This window comes from Arachis hypogaea, chromosome 2 (genome assembly GCF_003086295.3).
Source record: "Arachis hypogaea cultivar Tifrunner chromosome 2, arahy.Tifrunner.gnm2.J5K5, whole genome shotgun sequence".
NCBI classification, from domain to species: Eukaryota; Viridiplantae; Streptophyta; class Magnoliopsida; order Fabales; family Fabaceae; genus Arachis; species Arachis hypogaea.
This window is the reverse complement of record NC_092037.1, coordinates 90698116-90719944: the sequence shown is the minus strand read 5'-3', so window position 1 is coordinate 90719944 and position 21829 is coordinate 90698116. Positions and strand designations below refer to the sequence as shown.

General features: G+C 32.3%; 1 protein-coding gene across 1 annotated transcript; it reads left to right on the top strand.

Moving 5' to 3' along the window:
* Positions 1–4390: 4390 nt before the first annotated feature.
* LOC112750465 (AMP deaminase) lies at positions 4391–14239 on the top strand. The gene is made up of 20 exons (XM_025799199.3): positions 4391–5153; positions 6061–6236; positions 6503–6710; positions 6871–7049; positions 7155–7206; positions 7302–7429; positions 7534–7713; positions 8611–8678; positions 8784–8926; positions 9597–9658; positions 10359–10472; positions 10765–10905; positions 11335–11487; positions 11776–11829; positions 11916–12026; positions 12111–12284; positions 12422–12502; positions 12973–13071; positions 13358–13468; positions 13714–14239. The coding sequence occupies exons 1-19, from the start codon at positions 4790–4792 to the stop codon at positions 13424–13426; spliced, it is 2556 nt and encodes an 851-aa protein (XP_025654984.1). The 5' UTR covers positions 4391–4789; the 3' UTR covers positions 13427–13468; positions 13714–14239.
* Positions 14240–21829: the final 7590 nt, after the last annotated feature.

Here is a 21829-nt window from a genome sequence, read left to right as displayed (position 1 = left end):
TTTTCTTTCACTTTCATCTCACAAACTCTGCACTAGAATTTTTTAATGGTATATTGAGTGTTGAGATGTGGAGATCAAGTTCTGAGCGTCTTTGTTTTAACGAAGATATTAAAAATTGACTCCTAATGTGAAAGTTTATCAATAGAACCATGATACATGAAGGTAAAGTGATGAATTCAGATGAAAATCAAAATCAATCTTTCTTATCAAGCATTTTTCAAACATATTTTTTAAAACGATCTTTTAAATTTTATAAAAGATAAAATAAAAACAAAATTTTATTATTTTATTGTCTTTTAGTAAATTATAAAAACAAAAAGAAAAAATATTATGAGCCAATTCTTTTTAACTAATAAAATAGTTAACAATTGATCATTAAAAAATATATAAAATAAAAAATAATAAAAACATTTAAAATTCAAGTAAAAAATATTTAAAAGTGAAACTAATAAAACTAATTTAAGATTTAAAATTTAGAATTCATAATTTAGGATTTATAATTTAGCATTTAGAGTTTAGAATTTAGAATTTATAATATAGAATTTAAAATTTAAAATTTAGGATTTAGGGTGATTAGTGGTAGTGGCATGAGGCGATAATCAGTAAGGATGACAGTAATTCGAGATTAGCGGTAGATTACTGGCAATGGTTGTTAGCGGTAGGATGGCGGTGGTGGTAGGTTGGCTTGTGTTGGGAGGAATTAGAAAAAGAAGAAAGAAAATAAAATAAAGAGTAATCTATAAAAAAAAAAAAACAAATTTTTTGTATAGTTGAATAGATTTATTTGACAGTCCAATATTTTGTTGATTAAAATTGATTGCAATTATATTATTTTTTAGTATAATTGAAATAGAAAATACTAAAAAAAAAACATTTTTTAAATCAAACGTTTCTTTAGCGTGGGCATCAATTTTGAGAGAACTATGTAATGTTGGAAATTCTAGCAATTACATACATATATATCTAGCCCAAGTCTAAAAGAGGCATGGGTTAATTTCCATAATGTAATTGTCTAACAAAACAAAGCTTTGTGTCTTAAAAATATGATCATACATTTATACTTATACAATTATATATTGCATGGGAATGATTTTTTATTGATAAAATTGATACTAATTTTGTAGATTTTAATTAGAAAAAAAGAATATTTTAAAAGTTTATTTTATACACTAAATTTGCACTATTCATTTGATTTTTAAAAGTGATTTAAATCGCCTAAATTTATTGATGACAATATAAAATTAATATTTTAAATACTAAAATAGACGTTATATTTGGAGGTTTAGAAAAAAAATATTCTCGACTAAGGTTTTATTATTGACAATAATGCGACGATAATAGGAGAATGTTTTAATGTTACTAAAATAATAGACGACTTTAGTAGAAATATGACTATTTATATTGTCTCTTCTTATTAATTTAAATTTTTGGGATGAGCTGTTTCATAATATAATATCAGAATTTTATGTCCAAAAAATAGCGTTTGTTTTCAAAAATTACGATTGAGATTATAGGATTGGGATTCAGTATTGTGTTTGATGGTTAGAAACTATAACTAAAATTTTAATATTGAGACACACAATTCTAGTCCCTTCAATACCTCTAAAAGGTTGAGACATAGGGGACAAATATTTTTTGGAATGAAGACTGAAACCTTAATAATTTTTTTTTCAAGAATATCCTCATTTAACCTTTCAAATTCTAAATCTACTCTTCAACCTCTATATTTATCTTAAACTAAACATAATATTGAGATATAACTCATTTTAATATATTTTACATCAAACACAAAACAGAGACTTAATTTAGTCTATGTCTTTTAATCTTAGTCTCCCTTTCAAACGCAACCAAAAAGTCTTGAATTTAATCTTTGGTAAATTCCAAAAATAAAAAAATAGCATAAAATAAATAAAAGAAAAAAAGAAGGCCTATACAAAAATCAAGTAAATCTAAAAGTTCTTGTTCAAAGAAAAATATTAAAAATATAATTATTCATATTATTTTTTTTATTAGCTTAAATTTTTGAAATGAGTGATTTTATGATAGATTTGACTGTCAATTTTAATATTTTATTTTTAATTAATTTTTAAAACTTTATTGATAAAAAATTGATGAAAAATATTAAAAAAAACATTGACCATCGATTTTTGACGTAAAAAAATACACTATTTTTTGTAGTGATACATAGTGTCTTTCATAAGTTAACTTTTCATCAATATGGAGTTCAGCCTATCATCTATCATTTATCATTTCTAAGACTTGATATGAATATAAACATGTGACCTGATATGTATCTAACTGTCTAAATATCTATTGTTGAAATATTTGAGTGTAACCGTAAATGGACAACTTAAGAGGGGAAAAAAAAGTCCATAGACGAACATGTGGTGGTGTTACACTGCCGAATCATTTGGCATGTTTTGCAACTTAGCTTGGATAATGAAAATGGCGCATAACACAATCCACCCCCCAGCTATATCGCACTCACTTCTTTTGGATTTTCAGCTCCACTCTTGGCCTTTTCCACTTTTGTTCTTCCCAATCATCTATTGATAAAAATTCAGGTGAAGTCGACTTCATGTAAAGTTGATATTTAAGAACTGTTAGATAAAAATTTAGTTAAATCAGTCAAATCATCTAACAACTCTTAAATATCAACTTCACATCAAGTCGACTGCACCTGAGTTTCCACCTCATCCAATATATAGAGTCCTTTCAGCTTTCATTTAAGACTAATACTTCAAATTGTGCTTGGTCAATTTTTTAATTAGATGCTTTAGTTACGTTTTAATTTTAATCCATTAGGTAAATCAGTCTTTATATCAGAATATCGTATTAGAGGATAACAAGTTTAGTTAAATTAGTTCTAATTATTATTTAAAAAATACATAAAAACATCTTTTTTTTAAAAAAAGTTCTCATATCAATCTTTTTATGTATATAAATTTCATTAATTTTTAACAAAAAAATTGATATAAAAATTAATTTATCTAATAAAAAAATAATTAATTACTAATTTAGTAATTAAAATATGTTAACAACTAAAATGTCTGAAAAAAATTGTTGATTGATTTGGATATATTACTTAGTACCTATTAATCCATTAATAATGCAAATAACATAATTATATGACCCATTGCTTTTTATTTAGTGGAGAATCCCTAAATGGCACTCTTTTGAAAAATTATTATTAAGTTATCACCAATTTTTAAATTGTTTATCCATATGATTGAGAATTTGCATTTCAAACTCTATATTGGCTAATCAATTTTGATGGGTATGGTGAATAGTTTATTAGTTTATTTAAGTAAATATTAGATATTTAATTTTGTCTTGTATATATAGTAATTTATTAGTCAGTAATAAATTTTTAATAAAATTTTGATAAATAATAAATTAGTCTTTGATATGGAATTTAGATCCTCTAAATTTTGAATTTTTATTTTAGAGAGTAAAGTGTGATCTCTCACCTTTGAATGATTTTTTTTTATATTTTCTCTTGATCTCACCTATAAAATAAATAGTAAAAAATCAGATTTTTTTCTCTAAAGTACAATTCAAAATTTAGAGGATCCAAATTCTTGATACATGGCATCTTGGAACATATTCTTTTACTTTCAAATATATGGATCTTTAATTTTATTCTTTGAAAAAGCTTGGACATTTATAGATCAATTTAACTTGAACTTTTTTTTCCTTCCGAAAGTGGGTTATTAAACTTATAACCTTCACGTACACAATAAGGATGTCATTTTCCAAAAGAACAAAACTACTTGTGTAATAATAGAATAAGATTTTAAGATTGAAAAAATAAGCTGATAATGACATTTGTGAATTCTCTTTATTTTTTTCTCTTAATTTGGTGAATTCATTAAAAAATTTCTTTTATTTTTTTTGGTGCCCAAACTTTTTTTTCATTTAATTTGTATTATTTATAACAATATTTAATATAATATTCTATAATATATAAAAATATTAAACATATCATTGTCTAAACCTAAAAGACCAAATATATATATATTTTTTGGTTGTACATCGAGACCTAAATCCAAACAAAAAAAATTAATAACTACTATTTACATGCGCTCTATCCATTCCCTTAGCCTCATGCCCTCATCACTCAAGATGGTAAAAGACCCAAATATATATTTCCAAAAGCAGAGAAAGGTCATTAAATTTTAATAAACCGTGCAAACAAATCAGATCATTTTCTCATTCCTCCTTTTTAGTTTTACCCTTCGCCCCTTCCACCACCAAAAAGCTGAGAGTGAAATTTCGAAAAAAAAAAATTGGAAAACTCACAAGGCCACCAAATCCCTAATAATTGCTCGTTAATTGTTTTTTTAATTTTTTCTATTGAAAAAAAGAAACCTAGGTCCTAGAGTCGGGTAGATAGACATTGAAAAAAAGTACACGTCATCTTGCATTTGTTGTTTGCGCTATAAATAGCAGAGGCGGAGCCACAATTGCCTCCATTTTAACACAGTGGACAGAGCTCACTGAGGCACTCAGCTCCAATAACCCAACCCAACTCAAACCCATAACAATCGCCATAACTAACAAACAAAACATACGCACGCTTTCATTAGTAGGGTTTATGCTTTTTAGTTACGCTTATCCCTCTCTCTCTTCTCGCCATAGTTATATTTAAGATTTTAAGTTAGGACCGCGGACCATTCCGTGTCCGTGAACCACCGTAACAGAAAAACCGAAAGCGGTTATAGAGAGAGAAAGTACTGAAGCATACTCTCTCTCTTTCTAGAGAGAGAAGTAGTTGTGATCGAAAGCAATGGATACTTACGCGGTGCATTTGGCCATGGCAGCACTCGTCGGAGCTTCCGTCGTGGCCATGTCGGCGTACTATATGCACCGCAAGACGCTGTCGCAGCTGCTGGAGTTTGCCAAGACGGTGGAGAAGGAAGTGGCTGCTGGCGGCGGAGTGGAAGGAGGCGATGAGTCGCCGATGCATTTGAAGAAGAGGCGCGGTGGTGCGAGAAGGAAGAGAGGCGGAGGTTATCGGTGGAGCTCGGCGTCGCTGCCGGACGTGGCGACGGTCTCCGGCGGCGGACTGGATGGAGAGGAGAAGCGGAACGGAGCGTTTCATGTTGAGGGGATTCCGGCGGGGCTGCCGCGACTGCAGACTCTCCGCGAAGGTATGGCTACTACGATGGAACTTCTGAATGGTTATTATTATGTGATGATTTTGGTGCGTTTTATTGACACTGATTGTTGATTGAGCATTGACTCAGTGAGTTGAGCTATATTGTGGTAAATTATTTGGTGTTCAATTGATAATGTTGCAGTGTGTAGACCAATTTTGAAGTTTCAAAATGGCTTGCGTTTATTATGTATTATGGACAGAAAGTTCACACGATGTTAGGAAAAGAATACGAGACAGTATTCTGGAAGCTGGTATTTTGTTTTAGGTGAATGGATGATAGTTTCGGTATAAAAGAAAAGAAAGGCGAAGAAATGAGAATGTTTTCTGTTTGTAGACAGGTCTCCATAACAATCAATAACAGTTCAATTCTAGACTTAATAACTGTTCACTGAAATTTAGGAACAATTTTATTCAGCAGGTTCCAATAAATAAAACTAAGAAATCACATAACTTCAGAAGGGAAAGAAAGAGTAAGGGAAGTAAGCTGAAGTATCAGTCTTCTTGGAGCATATTTCGGTGATATCCCTCCTTGGAATTCAGCTAGACAGTTTTTCAAAGATCACTGTTTCTCTAAGGAAACGCAAATTTATTTCGTATGATAATACCTTTGCGAGTTCCCGGAATTGAGATTTACTTATAATTGTTTGTTGTGTTTTGCCCTGCAAATTTTGTACTTTAAACATTTAGCATCAATATATGGTGTTGGTGTAGAGGTGTGGACTGTGGAGTGAGTAGCATTCATCTTTTGTTGCCACTATGCTGGATTTATAGTTTATACTGTATACTGTACTTCAGATGCTCTAGACCACCTGTTACAGAAAAGGGTTCTTTACCTTTTTTTTTTTTTTTCGTTTCTTTTTTGTTTTTTTTTCTTTCTCCTGACCAAGATAACCTTACAGGAAAATCAGCACAGTCTGGTTCCTTTAAGAGAAGCCTTTTAAGACCAACTTCTCCCAAATCTCCTGTTGTAAGTGCTAGCGCCTTTGAAAGTGTAGACGGATCAGATGATGATGATGATAATTTGGGAGACAGTGTTAAACTTGATACAACATATCTGCATACAAATGGAAATGTTGTAAGTCTGTTATGCACTTTTTGCCATTGTGTTTAGCATTTATTTATACTTTATGTAAAAGAAAGTTTTCTGTTTATGGAATAAGAATTCTCTGTCCTATATTACACGTTGTGATGTAGGACAATTACTACATATTTTTGCTTCTCCCTTGATTAGAATCACCTTATTTTTTTTCCATGTTACTCTTTAACTAGACTTCAATTCTCAGACGATGTAATGTTCAATGTCTGCCAAAATAAAGAGTTTGGATGTTAAAATGTATGCAGGGGCCAGAAGGTAAAAACCCATATGAGTCTTTACCTGATCATGTTAATGCCAATGGAGAGCAAATGGCAATTGCACCTTCAAGTATGATCAGATCACATAGCGTTTCTGGTGATCTGCATGGTGTGCAGCCTGATCCAATAGCAGCTGACATCCTGAGGAAGGAACCAGAGCAAGAAGTTTTTGCACGACTGAAAATCACTCCGCTTGGTATGAAATATTGCTTATTATCTTGAGTGTAATAAATTACTTTTAGGGGTTTCTTATGGAATGTATATAACCTGCTTAATTCAAATGCCTTTTTACTGAAAATATTTGTAATTGAAGAAAACCATATAGCAAATTGTAATGATTTTTTATTGCTGTTTAGAGTCCCCATCACCTGATGAAGTTGAAGCCTATGTGGTTCTTCAAGAATGCCTTGAAATGAGAAAAAGATATGTTTTTAAAGAAGATGTTGCTCCATGGGAGAAAGAAGTTATATCCGATCCCTGCACCCCAAAGCCTAACCCAGACCCATTCTTTTACACCCCTGAAGGAAAGTCTGACGTGAGTTCTTTCCATTTTTGTTATTTTCTAGATTTCCACATGTGAAACTCGATATCCTAGTTTATATCCTCTGATTAAATGAGCATTATTTCTCTTGTCCTGCAGCATTACTTTGAAATGCAAGATGGGGTTATTCATGTATATCCAGATAGAGACGGTAAGTAGCTAAGCTCTTTTATGTAATATTTTTCTTTTAAAATGATTTTACCACTCTAGCTGGTATTCTTAAGCGTTCCTGCTTACAAATTGCAGCCAAAGATGAGCTTTTTCCTGTAGCCAATGCAACTACATTTTTCACTGATCTTCATCAAATACTTCGAGTCATAGCAGCAGGGAATATCAGAACTTTATGCCATCATCGGCTTAATCTTCTAGAACAAGTAAGAGCATCTTGAACATGCTGGATATAACTAATAAAGTGTATTTAAATTGAAGATTGGAATCATGTGGTTGTTTGACATTTTTCTTTACATTTTGCATGCAGAAATTCAATCTTCATTTGATGCTAAATGCTGATAGGGAATTTCTTGCTCAGAAAAGTGCTCCACATCGAGACTTCTATAATGTTAGGAAAGTTGATACACATGTCCATCACTCAGCATGCATGAATCAGAAACATCTTTTAAGGTTCATAAAATCAAAGCTGAGGAAAGAGCCTGATGAGGTGATAGTTCAGATCTCTTTATCATCCTGTTGTAACATGATTTTCTTTAAGGCTGAATAGATAAATCATAAATCAAGCACCTTTTCTTTCGAAACAATCTAAGTTACCATGATAGTACACTCATTTCTGTTTAAATCTCTTGATAACCTCATTCAAAGCCTTCTCAAGTCTTTTTTCCCCCTAACCACCGGTATATTTCCCATCTGATCTACTTTCATGACTGGATGTTCTACCGGTCTTTTCCCCACATATCCAAACCATCTAAAGATAAGTTCCACCCTCTTTCAACAATAGGCACCACTTTGGCTTTCTCTTTCATGTCCTCTTTTCTTATTCTGTCCTTGTTTCTTATGCTGTCAATTCAAGTATGGCTACTCATCCGTCATATAAGCATCTTCATTTCGGTCACACTAAACTTATGTTCGTGTCCACCTTTTACCATCCAACACTCCATTTCACACAACATATTTGGTTTAATGGCAATGCGATAAAATTTACTTTTAAGTTTTAAAGGTACATTTTTTGTTGCATATGAAGCGTAAAACACGCCTCTGTTTTGACTAACCTGTTTGAATCTTATGGTGTACATGATCCTTTCTTTCTCCATTGTCTTACGTAATACAATTAAGACAATTAAGATACTTAAATCTCTTGATATGTGATATGAAGTAAATTTTTCTATAAACATAGAAATTTGGATTGTTAATTCAACATATGAATGTGATGGATGATACTGCTGAAATACTTGTGACATTCAGGATACTTAAAATGATCAACTGATTATCATCATTGCAGAAGTCAATACCAAATGCCTTTTATTATACCGTTTTGATTACTAATATCTTGTGAGTTGTATTTTAGGAAGATTATTACTGTGAATAATCTTAACTTTTCCAGGTTGTAATATTTAGAGATGGGACATATCTGACCTTGAAAGAAGTTTTTGAGAGTCTGGACTTAACTGGGTAAGATCTTATTCTGTGCTTTCTATTATTATCATAATTTATAACTGAATCTGGTAGCATTAAGCTTCTGCAAGTTAATCTGCTTTTTGAACATATTTTTTACAGATATGACCTCAATGTTGACCTTTTGGACGTTCACGCAGACAAGAGTACATTTCATCGTTTTGACAAGTTCAATCTTAAATACAATCCTTGTGGTCAAAGTAGGCTCAGGGAGATATTTCTAAAGCAGGATAATCTCATTCAAGGTAATTTCCTTTCAGAATTATACATTTATTTTAGAGTTTAGGGTTCAGTATTATACATTTTGAAGTCCTATGTAATTCACTTATTTATTTATTTATAAATAGTCACAGTGGCAGAAAACCTGTTGGCTTTTTGGAGTCTCTTTACTTGTTACATTCTACTTCAAATAAGGATTTTATCTAACATGCTAAAATTCAATAAAGTCCATCTGAGGACAGTTGCTGTGTGGAAAAAGAGAAAAAAAAAAAAACCCTCCTGTGCTGCGAAACATTGAAACTTGTTAGTAGCTGTCTAATTTCACCAAGCCATATCCATACAAACTTGGATAAAAAGAGTTGGTTGGGTGCTAGTTGAATGATTTTCTAGAATATATTCTCAAGCCTACTTGATCTATATTAATTAGCTTTATTTTGGTTGTTGAACTCATTAGGTTGGTTTTATAAAAGCTATATCTACTTGCAGTTTTAGATTGTTGTCAAAAGCAACCGCTATCTATGGATTAAGAATTAGTTCAAGAAGCAAATAAGAACGTCTTGCAAAGTAATAACATGGGGATATTGACAAAGTGTTTCGGCATTCATGTTGGAGTTCATTATTATGATCTTTGTTGATTGATTCGGTTTTTATCATCATTACTTACTAGCGCTCAAACTATTGTCTTGCATTAAATAGGTCGTTTCCTTGGTGAGTTGACAAAGCAAGTGTTTTCTGATCTTGCTGCCAGTAAATATCAGGTGCTTTCCCATATCCTGTCATGTTACAACATAAAATTCTAAAATTCAAGTAGAACACTTCATTTTGATTTATTTATTTAATTTTGAATTAATTTAATTTAAACCGTTTTAGGTGTTAGTTTCCTATGTGCTTTTCCTCGGGCATTAAAATTAACATGGACAAGTTTCTTACTATGCTATTTTGTATATAGTTTTCGTAAACTTGGCTTTGCTATAAGCATGTATGTTTGTTTTTTTCAATTCTGATTCAAGTTCCACGAAAAGGCAGGCTACTAACTAGCATAGTTGTACCCCCCCCCCCCCCCTCTTTTTCCCCATGTGTGTCTAATATTTTTAAATACAACTTTGATTATTTTATATTAAGGAAAGGTCTACTTAAACATATTTTTTCTATTAGTATTGGCCAATCTGTTTAAATTAAGTCTTAGCCTTTTTATTCATAACATTTTTCTTTTCAAATTAAAATTTAGATTCTTAATTTTTGTGAACTATCAGCAACTGGATGAAGCATCCTTTCTTATTTTTATTTATTTAAAAAATAGAATTTTGCATTTTTTGGTTTTATGATTTCCCATTTTCCCATGTAGCGGTATGAGTTTTTGTTGTTGATATTTATTTCCATTTCTTTATCAGTAATTTGTTGGGATTCCCTCCTAGATGCTTGTTAACTTGTGTCTTTCCTTACCTAATTTATTTGCAGATGGCTGAATATAGAATATCAATATATGGTAGAAAGCAAAGTGAATGGGACCAATTAGCTAGTTGGATAGTGAATAATGATTTGTACAGCGAGAATGTTGTTTGGTTAATTCAGGTATTTTCTAGCTTTTATTTGCTTAAATCGCATATCAGTTTTATTATCACAATTTATGGTGAGGTTTTATTTTTAGCTTCACTTAGTTTTCATGCATTAATTCATACCATCTGATTTGCTCATTTTCAATATCATAGCTTTCAGCTCCATATCATTTTTTTTCATGTTTTTTATTTTACTGTTTTCTAATTTAGATTATGAGTTCGAGTAAAACATTTTCTGGCTTAATTTGCACTGATTGTAATGTTGTCATTTGTCTATTGATATATTTCTTATAAAATCTGTCTTGCAGCTTCCAAGGTTGTACAATGTGTACAAAGAAATGGGAATTGTTACCTCATTCCAGAACATGCTTGACAATATCTTTATTCCTCTCTTTGAGGTTACTGTTGATCCTGATTCCCATCCTCAGCTTCATGTTTTCTTAAAACAGGTTTGTTTCTCATCTACACTTTGAATTCATTTTTGGAGTAAACATCTATTGCTCCTCCAAGGGAACAAGTGTCATTAGTTTGATTTGATCCTCTAATTTAAAATAGTTCATCACGTCACTTTAAGCATTAAATTGGTTGCTTTGATGACCAATTTGAAGTGCTCTTCATTGGACCAAGTTTATGATACTTATGTTTTCAGAAGACCAAAATCGGTGTTAGTTCTGCCTTTCATACAATAGCTGTTCATTCCCTTAAGATTATAACTTATTGCCTGCTGATTTAGGTCTGTATTTTGTTACCTGTTCGCTAATTAAATATCAAAGGGAATGTGGATGTTTAGAACTATGCATTGTGCAAGTTGACCTCAGTCATATTTGCTCTTGCACTATATATTAATCATTTAGTTATTTATTTATTTACATTTACAGGTGGTTGGGTTGGATTTGGTGGATGATGAAAGCAAACCCGAAAGACGGCCAACAAAACACATGCCCACACCTGCTCAATGGACTAATGTATTCAACCCAGCATTTTCATACTATGCGTATTACTGTTATGCTAATCTTTACACCTTAAACAAGGTATATGGTTTTTATCCACAACTGTAGGTTTTACTATCAATTTTTGGTGCTTAGGTAGTCACTCTCATTATTAGAGCATAAATCCATTTTTATAATGAGCATTCTTTTTTGTTAATATCTTACAATAATGCATGCAATTCATCTTGAATTGCATAATTGTCAAATCATACTGTATTAATGCTTGCAGTCATTCAGATCTGACATTTACTTTGGACAGTCTATACATCACTTGTTTCTTTTCAATTTTGTTTTGATGCACCAACATTAAACCTTATGAATATTTCTCAGCTTCGGGAATCAAAAGGAATGACAACAATCAAATTCCGTCCACATTCTGGAGAGGTATATACTGGATACCCAGAGTATATTTCTTTCTTTATTTGTTCATTTTTATATGGAAACCTGATGCATCATCATATTATCATTAGGCTGGGGATATTGATCATCTTGCTGCAACCTTTCTTACGGCCCATAACATTGCACATGGAATCAATTTGAGAAAATCTCCTGTACTTCAATATTTGTATTATTTAGCCCAGGTATTGTCCTTTTTCAACTGGTTACTTAGTTGTGAACTTGAGATATTTGTAGTGACTAATTTTCATTGGATTTTTTTTTATCAGATTGGATTGGCAATGTCTCCTCTGAGCAATAACTCCCTATTCTTAGATTACCACAGGAACCCTTTTCCAATGTTCTTCTTACGAGGTTTGAATGTTTCACTTTCTACTGATGATCCACTCCAAATTCATTTAACAAAGGAACCATTGGTTGAAGAGTACAGTATAGCTGCTTCCGTGAGATCTCTCTCTCTCTCTCTCTCTCTCTCTCTCTCTCTCTATATATATATATATATATATATATATATATATATATATATATATATATATGGTATAGGAAGACAGTGCTCACAGTCAGGACACTTCCTTTACAGGTTTGGAAGTTGAGCTCATGTGATTTATGTGAAATTGCCCGCAATTCAGTTTATCAGTCAGGCTTCTCACATGCCTTAAAGGTACATCTTTTATCCTGTCTCTCCTGGATAAGAATCCTGTACCCTCAACCTCAAGTCATAACTTAGTTTTGTCTTGTCCAAACGTGTACTCAATGTATCCCGCAATGTCCTTTTAATGGATGAGGTTGACCGAAAATTCAATCAATATTTAACACGATCATCTTGGCGTATATGGTTTTAAATTTTTAGTTACTGAACTTTGAATCTCTGATACAGTTCAGTTATATATACACTGAAAAAGAAAACCCCTCAAAACTTATCTATATTTTCGTATACGGTAAAAAGTGAATAAATAAATAGTAACGGTATCAAAACTGGTTATTACATTAAGCATAAATATGCTTCCTTTATTTTGTTGAAATAATATGTAGTGGCATGATATATGATGATACTAGATGTTTATTTAAAAACTATAGTTCGTTTTTCTTCTAACTGATACTTTGTTTCCAACTAATCCTTTTTTTGTTCAGTCACACTGGATTGGTAAGGAATATTACAAGAGGGGGCCAAACGGAAATGACATTCACAAAACTAATGTTCCTCACATCCGGTTGGAATTCCGCGACACGGTATGGGTTTAATGGTTAACACATTTAACTCGGGTTTAATGGTTAACACATTTAACTTGTGTCTCTTGTTATGAGTTGAATTTAATAATTTAACCCCCCCCCCCCCTTTCTCTCTTTTTTTTTTTTTTTTCATGTATGGTTGAAATGGTTTATAAACAAATTGAGATTTTTGCTTGCCAAATTTACAGGCATATTGTATTTCATTGGTTGATAAATGTGTATGAAAATAATTTCATCATGTGATCTGTTAGACAAGAGTCACACAGTATGATTGCTGTCCTTGCAGATATGGAGAGAGGAGATGCAACAGGTTTATTTGGGAAAAGCCATTATTCCCGTAGAAATTGACAAATAATATGCCAGAGGCATGTATTGATGCATACTTGAACAAGTGGAGGTTGTGAATTTGGATTTGGTTTATTTTAAAATGCACAATTGTTATAATGAGAAAGTGAGGGGTTAAATATCCTTAGATCAATAATTTGTTTTTTATGTGGGCTTATTAAATGATCCAAAGGATAGTTAATCCCCTCATTTTCTCACTGTACTAACTTTTACTTTAGAGGAGGCAATTCCAATGGTTTTAGCATTATAATATAGCAATAACCGAGTATCCAATATCTATTGAATTTCTTCAAATAGGTAGAGATTGAATTCTGCAAATTCGTCCAGCGATCAAAGATACCACCCAGGCTGAAGATATTAGTAGCTGAAGCAGATACATAATTTGTAATTTACAAGACCACCGAGCTTGAGCATGGATCAAGGACTACACTGCTACATGTCAACATGGCTTGGGGAACGTGTTCTCTTGTATTCACATGGGCTACAAGCCTACAAGTAAAACGGGTAGTGTTAGCAATAACTGCAAGCTTTGGGCAAATGATGATGCCTGTTGCTGCTGTAAATATATAACATTACGACCTTCAGAGGGAAGAGAGATTCTCTCTCAAAATTTTGACTCTCTTTTTGTCCATATAGTATCCCCTCCCTTGGTTGATAAAAACAGGGAGCCTGTCACTTTTGGCATACATATTTGATAATGCCATGCAATATTTCAATGCCTGAGCTAGATAGAGGGTGAGTTGAGGTTTATACTATTTATACCATAAATAAAATGAACAACATTGAAATCCCAATATTGAAGGTTGGGATGGAATTGGAAGCATATTGTGCAACCATTTCAATAACATTATTTATTTATTTATTACTGTTGACGTACATGCACATTCTACTTGAACGCGTCACAACAGCACCAAAATAAATTATAAGTTTAGGGATAAAATGTGACAATCTGATAATAAGTTTTGGAAATCGTTGGCAATCTAACATAAAAGTTTAGAAGATGTGAGACAATCTGATTATAAGTTTTGGAAATCATTGGCAATTAGGAGACCTTATCTCAATTATATTGCGCAACAGAAAGAAGCAAAATAAATGGTGTGGTTTGAACGTTGTTATTGCAATAATGCATAAGAAGAGTTTAGAAGTTTTAAGTGGTGGCTTGGTTTGTTCTCTGCCAAGACCACAATTCGTCAATTCTACAACGAAGGAGGACAATTCTTTTCTTCATATTAGTCCATTATTGCTTTTAGTTTCCTTTTCCTCTAAAGTTTACCAACTCAAAATTTTAAGTTACTTTGTTAGTTGCTCAAATCACGTTATAACAAAATCAGTTCAGATTAGAGAAAATTAAGATGAAATGTAATCCGTATAAAGAATGCTAAATGCTAATAGAACAAAGTCACTAACAAACCAACCAACTGAGGTTACCCGATACCAACTAGCAAACCATGAACCCAAATTCAGAATGGACATGACGGAGCTACAATATGTGATTATGAGCAGCCTCTGAATATAAGTACCCAAGTATCCTAGATATTTGCAAGACAAAACAAGCAACATGGAGCTGGAGGGATCATTAACTTGCCCAGGCAAAGCGAGAATCCCACGGTGGTTCTATATTTTTTGTTTGTTGTCCACGGTATCTCCCATTTCAACAGACAAAGGACTAATTCGTCGCGGATCTAAACTCCATTTAAGGGTTTGTTGCTGGCCAATAAGTTGTTCAGTCGCTGCATGTATAAGGCGGAATTCGAAACCTCAACGGACAAGTGAATTGACCACTCAACCAACCCAAGTTGGTTCGCGGTGGTTCTATTTTGTTTGGAAAGTTTTTGCATCAACCTGAGATAAAAATAACAACATAAATTACATTTTATTCAATTCCGTTACACATTCAAGTCTTTTTTAGCAATCAAGTCTAATTAAGTTGGTCCAATCTCAACAAAAACCAATTTCATTAGTAAGAGTGTGTCTACATGCTCCAATTCTTCACTAACGTGAACATTCGTAAGTCGTAACCCGTGCTCCTTCTTCTTTTTCTTCGCCTTTTTTCTTGTTCTCCACTGTTTTTTCCTCATCATCATTCTTTTATTGCTTCTACTATTGTCTGCGTTTTTTTTCTTCATCTTTCTGGTGATTTTGCATCATTATGTATTTTTTCTTTTTCTTTCTTTGATTTTTTTCTTTTTTTCTTTTACTCTTATTAAAAGAGTAAAACAAAAAGAATTATGAAAAGGTGAAATAAGTAAGAGAAGATGAAAAAGAAGAAGAAGACGATGATGATAACAAAAAAGAAGAGGAGGAATTTTGAGTTATAACTTATGCAGAATTTATTAGCACCAAAACTTTTTAACGGTGACATAAGAAGTTTTAATTTTGACTTCAAAATTATGGGAATGTGAAAGAAGAAGAAGAATTTATTTGAAAAATGACACCAAAATTGTTTAACTATGACATAAAAATTTCTTATTTTGATATTGAAATATTTTAATTATGACATAGAAATTTTTTAACAGTGTCATTTCCAACTAAATGATGTACTTTTCTCATTATTGAATTAGTTGGAGGTATTGAATTCATATATAAGTGATTTAACCAATTTTGTCTCATTTACAACAAATTGATGTATTTTTTTATTCTAAAATATATTTAAATATATTTTGTTGGTTGAGTGCATAGACACACATAAAAGGGGACAAGTGGAAGCCTTGACCCCTCCAGCTTTTAAAAAAAATTAATAGTAGTAAGTTATTAAGTATGATTTAACTTTTTTCTTAAAATATATTTAATATTTAACTTAGTATAAATAAAAGTTCAATGCAATTCAAATATTATTAATTTTTAATATCTAAAAAGTAAGTAATAACATTAAAAAAAATTGAAAAAAGATATTATTATCATTTTTTTAATTGAATAAAACTTTTCAAATTTCATAAAGTGAATTCTTTCTCTTCTTGTACCTGTTCTTCTTGATTTGTTTGGTATTAATTTTTTTTATTTCAATTATTACAACTGAGATATCTTTTTCAGTTATGAATATTATGAAGAATAGACTTAAAAATAAAATGGAAAATGAATTTATTGCTAATTGTCTTTTGATTTACATTAAGAAAAAAATTGCTAAAAGATTTGACATAAATTCTTTTATCGATGAATTTTATGATATGAAGAATTGACGTGTACCATTTCATTAGTAAAAAGTACACATATTTTTTGTATTTTAAAATATATTATCTATCAGTATATTTTTGTAAAACATCTTACATTATATAATTTATTTGCATATATATTTTTGTGTTTTGCTAACTTGTGCCTTAAGGGCATACGTTAAGCATATCATAAAAGAAAATATTTTATAAAATTATCACAAAAATTAATTTTTTTTACATTTTTAATGCATTTAATACATCAAAAATATTAAAAAATTTCTATTATTATATTTTTAAATGTGTCCTTAGGGCACAAATTAGTTAAATCCTATATTCTTAATATTATATATGTTATTGGCTCCATAATAATATTTCTGAATCTGTCTCTGATTTTAAACTAAAGTTTTGAATTTATGACTTTTTAAAGATTTTTTGTGTCATTTACTAAAAATCTATGTGTCAGTTCTAAACTAAATGATGTGTTCTGTTATTACTGAATTGATTGTATGGTATTAAACTGTAAAAAAAAGAGGAAGTGAAAGAGTTTTGAGTTATTCAAAATTTATCAGAAAATAACACTTAGATTTTTTAAGGTGAGAATAAATTTTTTAATTTTAATACCAAAATTTTGTAACTATGACACAAGTTCTTGTGAAGAGGATGAAACAAATTATGAAAATTTTTTAATTGTAAAAGAGGAAGAGGAGGAGTTTTTAATTGTACAGAATTTATTAGAAAAATAGTACTAAAATTTTTTAATTGACATAGAAAATCTTTTACTTTAACACCAAAATTTGTAAACTATAACATAGAAATATGATATATTTTTGTATCGTTAAACTAATGGTGTGATATTTAACTAAGAACAAAAAGAAGATGTAGATGATGATGACTATGATAATAATGATGACGTGATAATAACAAAGGAGCAGGAAAAAAAAGAAAAAAACAAATCAAATGAGAAAAGAAATAAGAGAAAGAGGTGGTAGTGGTGGTGGTAGCAACGACCATAACAAAGAAAAAGATGAGAAAAAAGAAAGAGAAGAAGAAAAAGCAGGAGTGGTAGCCATTATCAGCTGCTAGTTTTGAACGGCTCAGGAACAAGCTCAGAGTTGTGCCAAAGCACACCTTGAGCTTGAGGGGGGTATTGAGGATCACTCTTTTCAAGCAGTAAAAATAGAATCTACAAGATACTTAGGGTTTACTGTTTTGAATAATTATGTTAAACCTGTTTTGTATAAATAGTAGCTTTACCTCCTATTTTGGAGATTAGTTGAGATTTGTAATTAACTTTCTCAAAATATTGAGTGCACTCAAAAGTAATAGTTGGTTAGTTTTCTCTGGTCAAGGAGTTCTTCCCCTCTGTTCACATTGCAATTTTCCGTTCTTTATTCTCTGTTTTTCTTTCTCACTTCTCTCAAGCAATCTGTTTTGAGTTTCTATATGGTATCAAGAACCAATTCTCTTGTTCACCTTTATCATGGAGATTACACTCTTGGATTCTACCACATTGAAAACTTTCTCATCAAACTCTGATAAGCTCAATCAAGACAACTATAGCACATGGAGCCACACGACAATGTTGACGATTTAGAGTTTGTTAATGGAAGATCACCTATACAGCTCCAATATTCAACCACAATTTCTTACAGATGAAGCAACTAAAATTATTTTTGAATCTGAGAAGTACAAGACCTGAAAAGTTCAAGAAGCTTAAAAAACAAGGTATGCCTATAGCTCATTATGATAATCTTCTGAATACAATAGAGGTGGAGGATTTAAAAGCGGTCGTGGAGGCAGAAGTAATCGTGGTAAAGGAAGATTTAGCTATTCAAATAATTATCCTAAATGTCAATTGTGTGGAAGGCAATGATGTGCTGCATGGAATTGCTTCCATAGATTAAAACCTGCCTTAAATCCAAATTCAATGAACAATTCCACACTAATGCAGATCCCTTACAGCAACACAAATTTTCATCAACCAAGAGCATATACATTTCTCATCCTTCCTCAGTCAATGAAGTTTCTTGGCTCCCAGACTCAGGTGCGAGTCATCATGTCACCACAGATCTAGGAAATCTTCTTACATCTTCACCAAATAATCAAGAAACTGATAAACTATTTATAGGTAATGGGTCAGGTATTCCAATTACACATTCTGACTCCTCAATTCTTTATGATCCTACTTCAAATGTAGCTTTTAGATTAAAGAATTTACTGCTTGTTCCACAAATCACTCAAAATCTATTGAGTGTATTTAAATTTGCTGTTGATAACCATGTTTTCTTTGAATTCTGCTTTAATTAGAATTCCAGGAATCTTCTCCTACAAGGTGTGTATAGATATAGAACTTACTCTTTTGATGCCCTTAGAGTCCCTAAAAATCTGTCTAATAATTCAGTATGTGCCTTAGATAATAAGTCTGTGATCAACAATTTTAATTCTTAGAATGCTGTTACTCACAACACTATACATGTACCTAATTAGTCTTTAGATTCTATTGCTTATTCTACTTCTAAATGTAATCAAGATCAAACAGTTGAACTATGGCATAAAAGGTTAGACCATAGTTCTCTTAAAACTGTAATAAATGTTTTAAATAAATATTTTTCAAATTCTATTTCTTATTATGTGAAATGTGCCCTCTAGCCAAAATGCATAGATTGCATTCCTCTTCAAATGATACTGTGTATGTAACACCTTTAGAGCTTGTTTTTGTAGATATTTGGGGTTCAACCCCTGTGACATCAAGAAGTGGGTTTAAATATTATATTTCATTTGTTGATGCACATTCTAAATATACATGCATATTTTTTCTTACTAATAAATCTCAGTCACTTGTTGCTTTTCAAAATTATAAACAATTTATTGAACACCAAACTAGACAGAAAATAAAGGCATCGAAATCTGATTTAGGAATGGAATTCATGTCACATGCATTTACTAGCTTTCTTGCTACTGAAAGTATACAACATAAAAAATTATGCCCTTATACTCATCATCAACAAGGAGGAAGATTAACATTATGTGCCTACAAGAAACGAAATGGGTTGGTGCAAAGGCTAGGAAGTTGGATACTTCTGGTTTCAAACTTTGGTATACAGGAAAGGTGAAGAATAGGAATGGGGTTGGAATAATTGTGGATAATCAGTGGAAGAAGGACGTAGTGAATGTCAAGAGGGTGGGAGATCGGATCATCTCTATCAAACTTGTGGTGGAGGGAGGTGCTTTCCATGTGATTAGCGCCTATGCACCGCAAGTGGGTTCGGACGAACAACACAAGATATGATTTTGGGAGGATCTAGAGAGTTTAGTTCAAGACATACCTTTGGGAGATAAGATTTTCTTAGGAGGAGATTTAAATGGCCATGTTGGGAGAGAAATGACTGAATATGGGAGTATTCACAGAGGCCATGGCTTCGGGGTGATCAATACCGAGAGTAAAACTATTTTGGACTTTTCCTCAACCTTTGATCTTCTCATCACAAATACATGTTTTAAAAAGAGAGACGAACATCTTATAACCTATAAGAGTGACATGACAAGCTCTCAAATCGACTTCTTCTTGTTGAGGAGAGTTGACCGGAAATTTTGCATTAACTGTAAAATTATCCCGGGAGAGAGTTTGACAACACAACATAGAGTGCTCGTAATGGATTTTCGCGTTGAGAAAAAGTTGAGGAAAAGACATCATACGAAGAACCCATGGACGAGGTGGTGGCGGATAAAAGGTGAGGAACAAAGAAGCTTTCTAAGACGGGTAGGAGAAGAAGCAAAGTGGGATGGGAATGGAAGTGCGGAAGAGATGTAGAGGGAGATGGCAAAAGTTATTAGAAGAACAGCAAAGAAAGTTTTGGTGAATCTAAAGGAATATGACCAAGAGACAAGGAGTCCTGGTGGTGGAGTGCGAGTATACAAGAAAAGATAAAGATAAAAAGGGAATGCTTTAAAGAGTGGTCTTTATGCCGCAATGCAGATAACTGAGAAAAATATAAGGCGGCTAAGAAAGAGACAAAAGTGGCTGTAAGTGAAGCAAGAACAAGAGCATATGAGGGTCTCTACCAGTCTTTGGGCACGAAAGAAGGAGAAAAAGGTATATATAGAATCGCAAAGAGCCGGGAAAGAAGAACGAGAGATTTGGATTAGGTTAAGTGCATAAAAGATAAGGATGGAGAAGTGTTGGCTCAAGAGGAGAAGATTAATGAAAGGTGGAAGAGCTACTTATACGAGTTATTTAATGAGGGACAGAAGACTCTTCCGAGCCTTGATCGATTATGCACAAGGGAAGAAGATCAAAACTTTGACTACTATCGAGGGATTCGAGACTTCGAGGTAAAAGAGGCTCTAAAGCAGATGAAAAATGGCAGGACATTAAGACTTGATAATATCCCGATTGAGGTTTGGAAAGGTCTTGGAGAAAAAGGCATCAACTGGTTAACCAAGCTTTTTAATGAGATTTTAAGGTCAAAGAAGATTCTTGATGAGTGGAGAAAGAGCACCTTGGTACCTATCTACAAGAATAAGGGGGATATACAAAGTTGTAGAAATTATAGAGGGATTAAGCTTATGAGTCATACTATGAAGTTATGGGAAAGGGTGATAGAACGGAGGTTGAGAAAAGAGACACAAGTAACAGAGAACCAATTTGGATTTATGCCAGGCAGATCTACCACTGAAGCGATATACCTATTAAGAAGGATGATGGAGAGGTATCGTAGTAATAAAAGGGATCTACATATGGTGTTTATTGATTTGGAAAAAGCGTATGATAGGGTACCAAGGGAGGTCTTATGGAAGGTTTTAGAAAAGAGGAGAGTAAGGATCGCATATATTCAGGCAATTAAAGACATATATGATGGGGCCACAACTAGTGTGAAGACTCAAGGTGGTGTGACAGAAGAATTCTCTATTGGTATAGGATTGCACCATGGATCATCCTTAAGTCCATACCTTTTCACATTAGTTTTGGAAGTACTCACAGAGCACATCCAAGAGCCTGTGCCATGGTGCATGCTTTTTGCCGATGATATCGTCCTTATGGGAGAGTCAAGGGAAGACCTAAATAAGAAGTTGGAGTTATGGAGAGAAGCTTTAGAAGTGTATGGTCTGCGCATAAGCCGTAGCAAGACGAATATATGGAATGTAAGTTCAGTCTGAGAAGGGAAAACCTCAATATAGAGGTGAAGATTGGAGAAAACATCCTATGAAAAGTTAAAAGTTTTAAGTATCTTGGGTGCATCATACAGGATAATGGAGAGATTGAA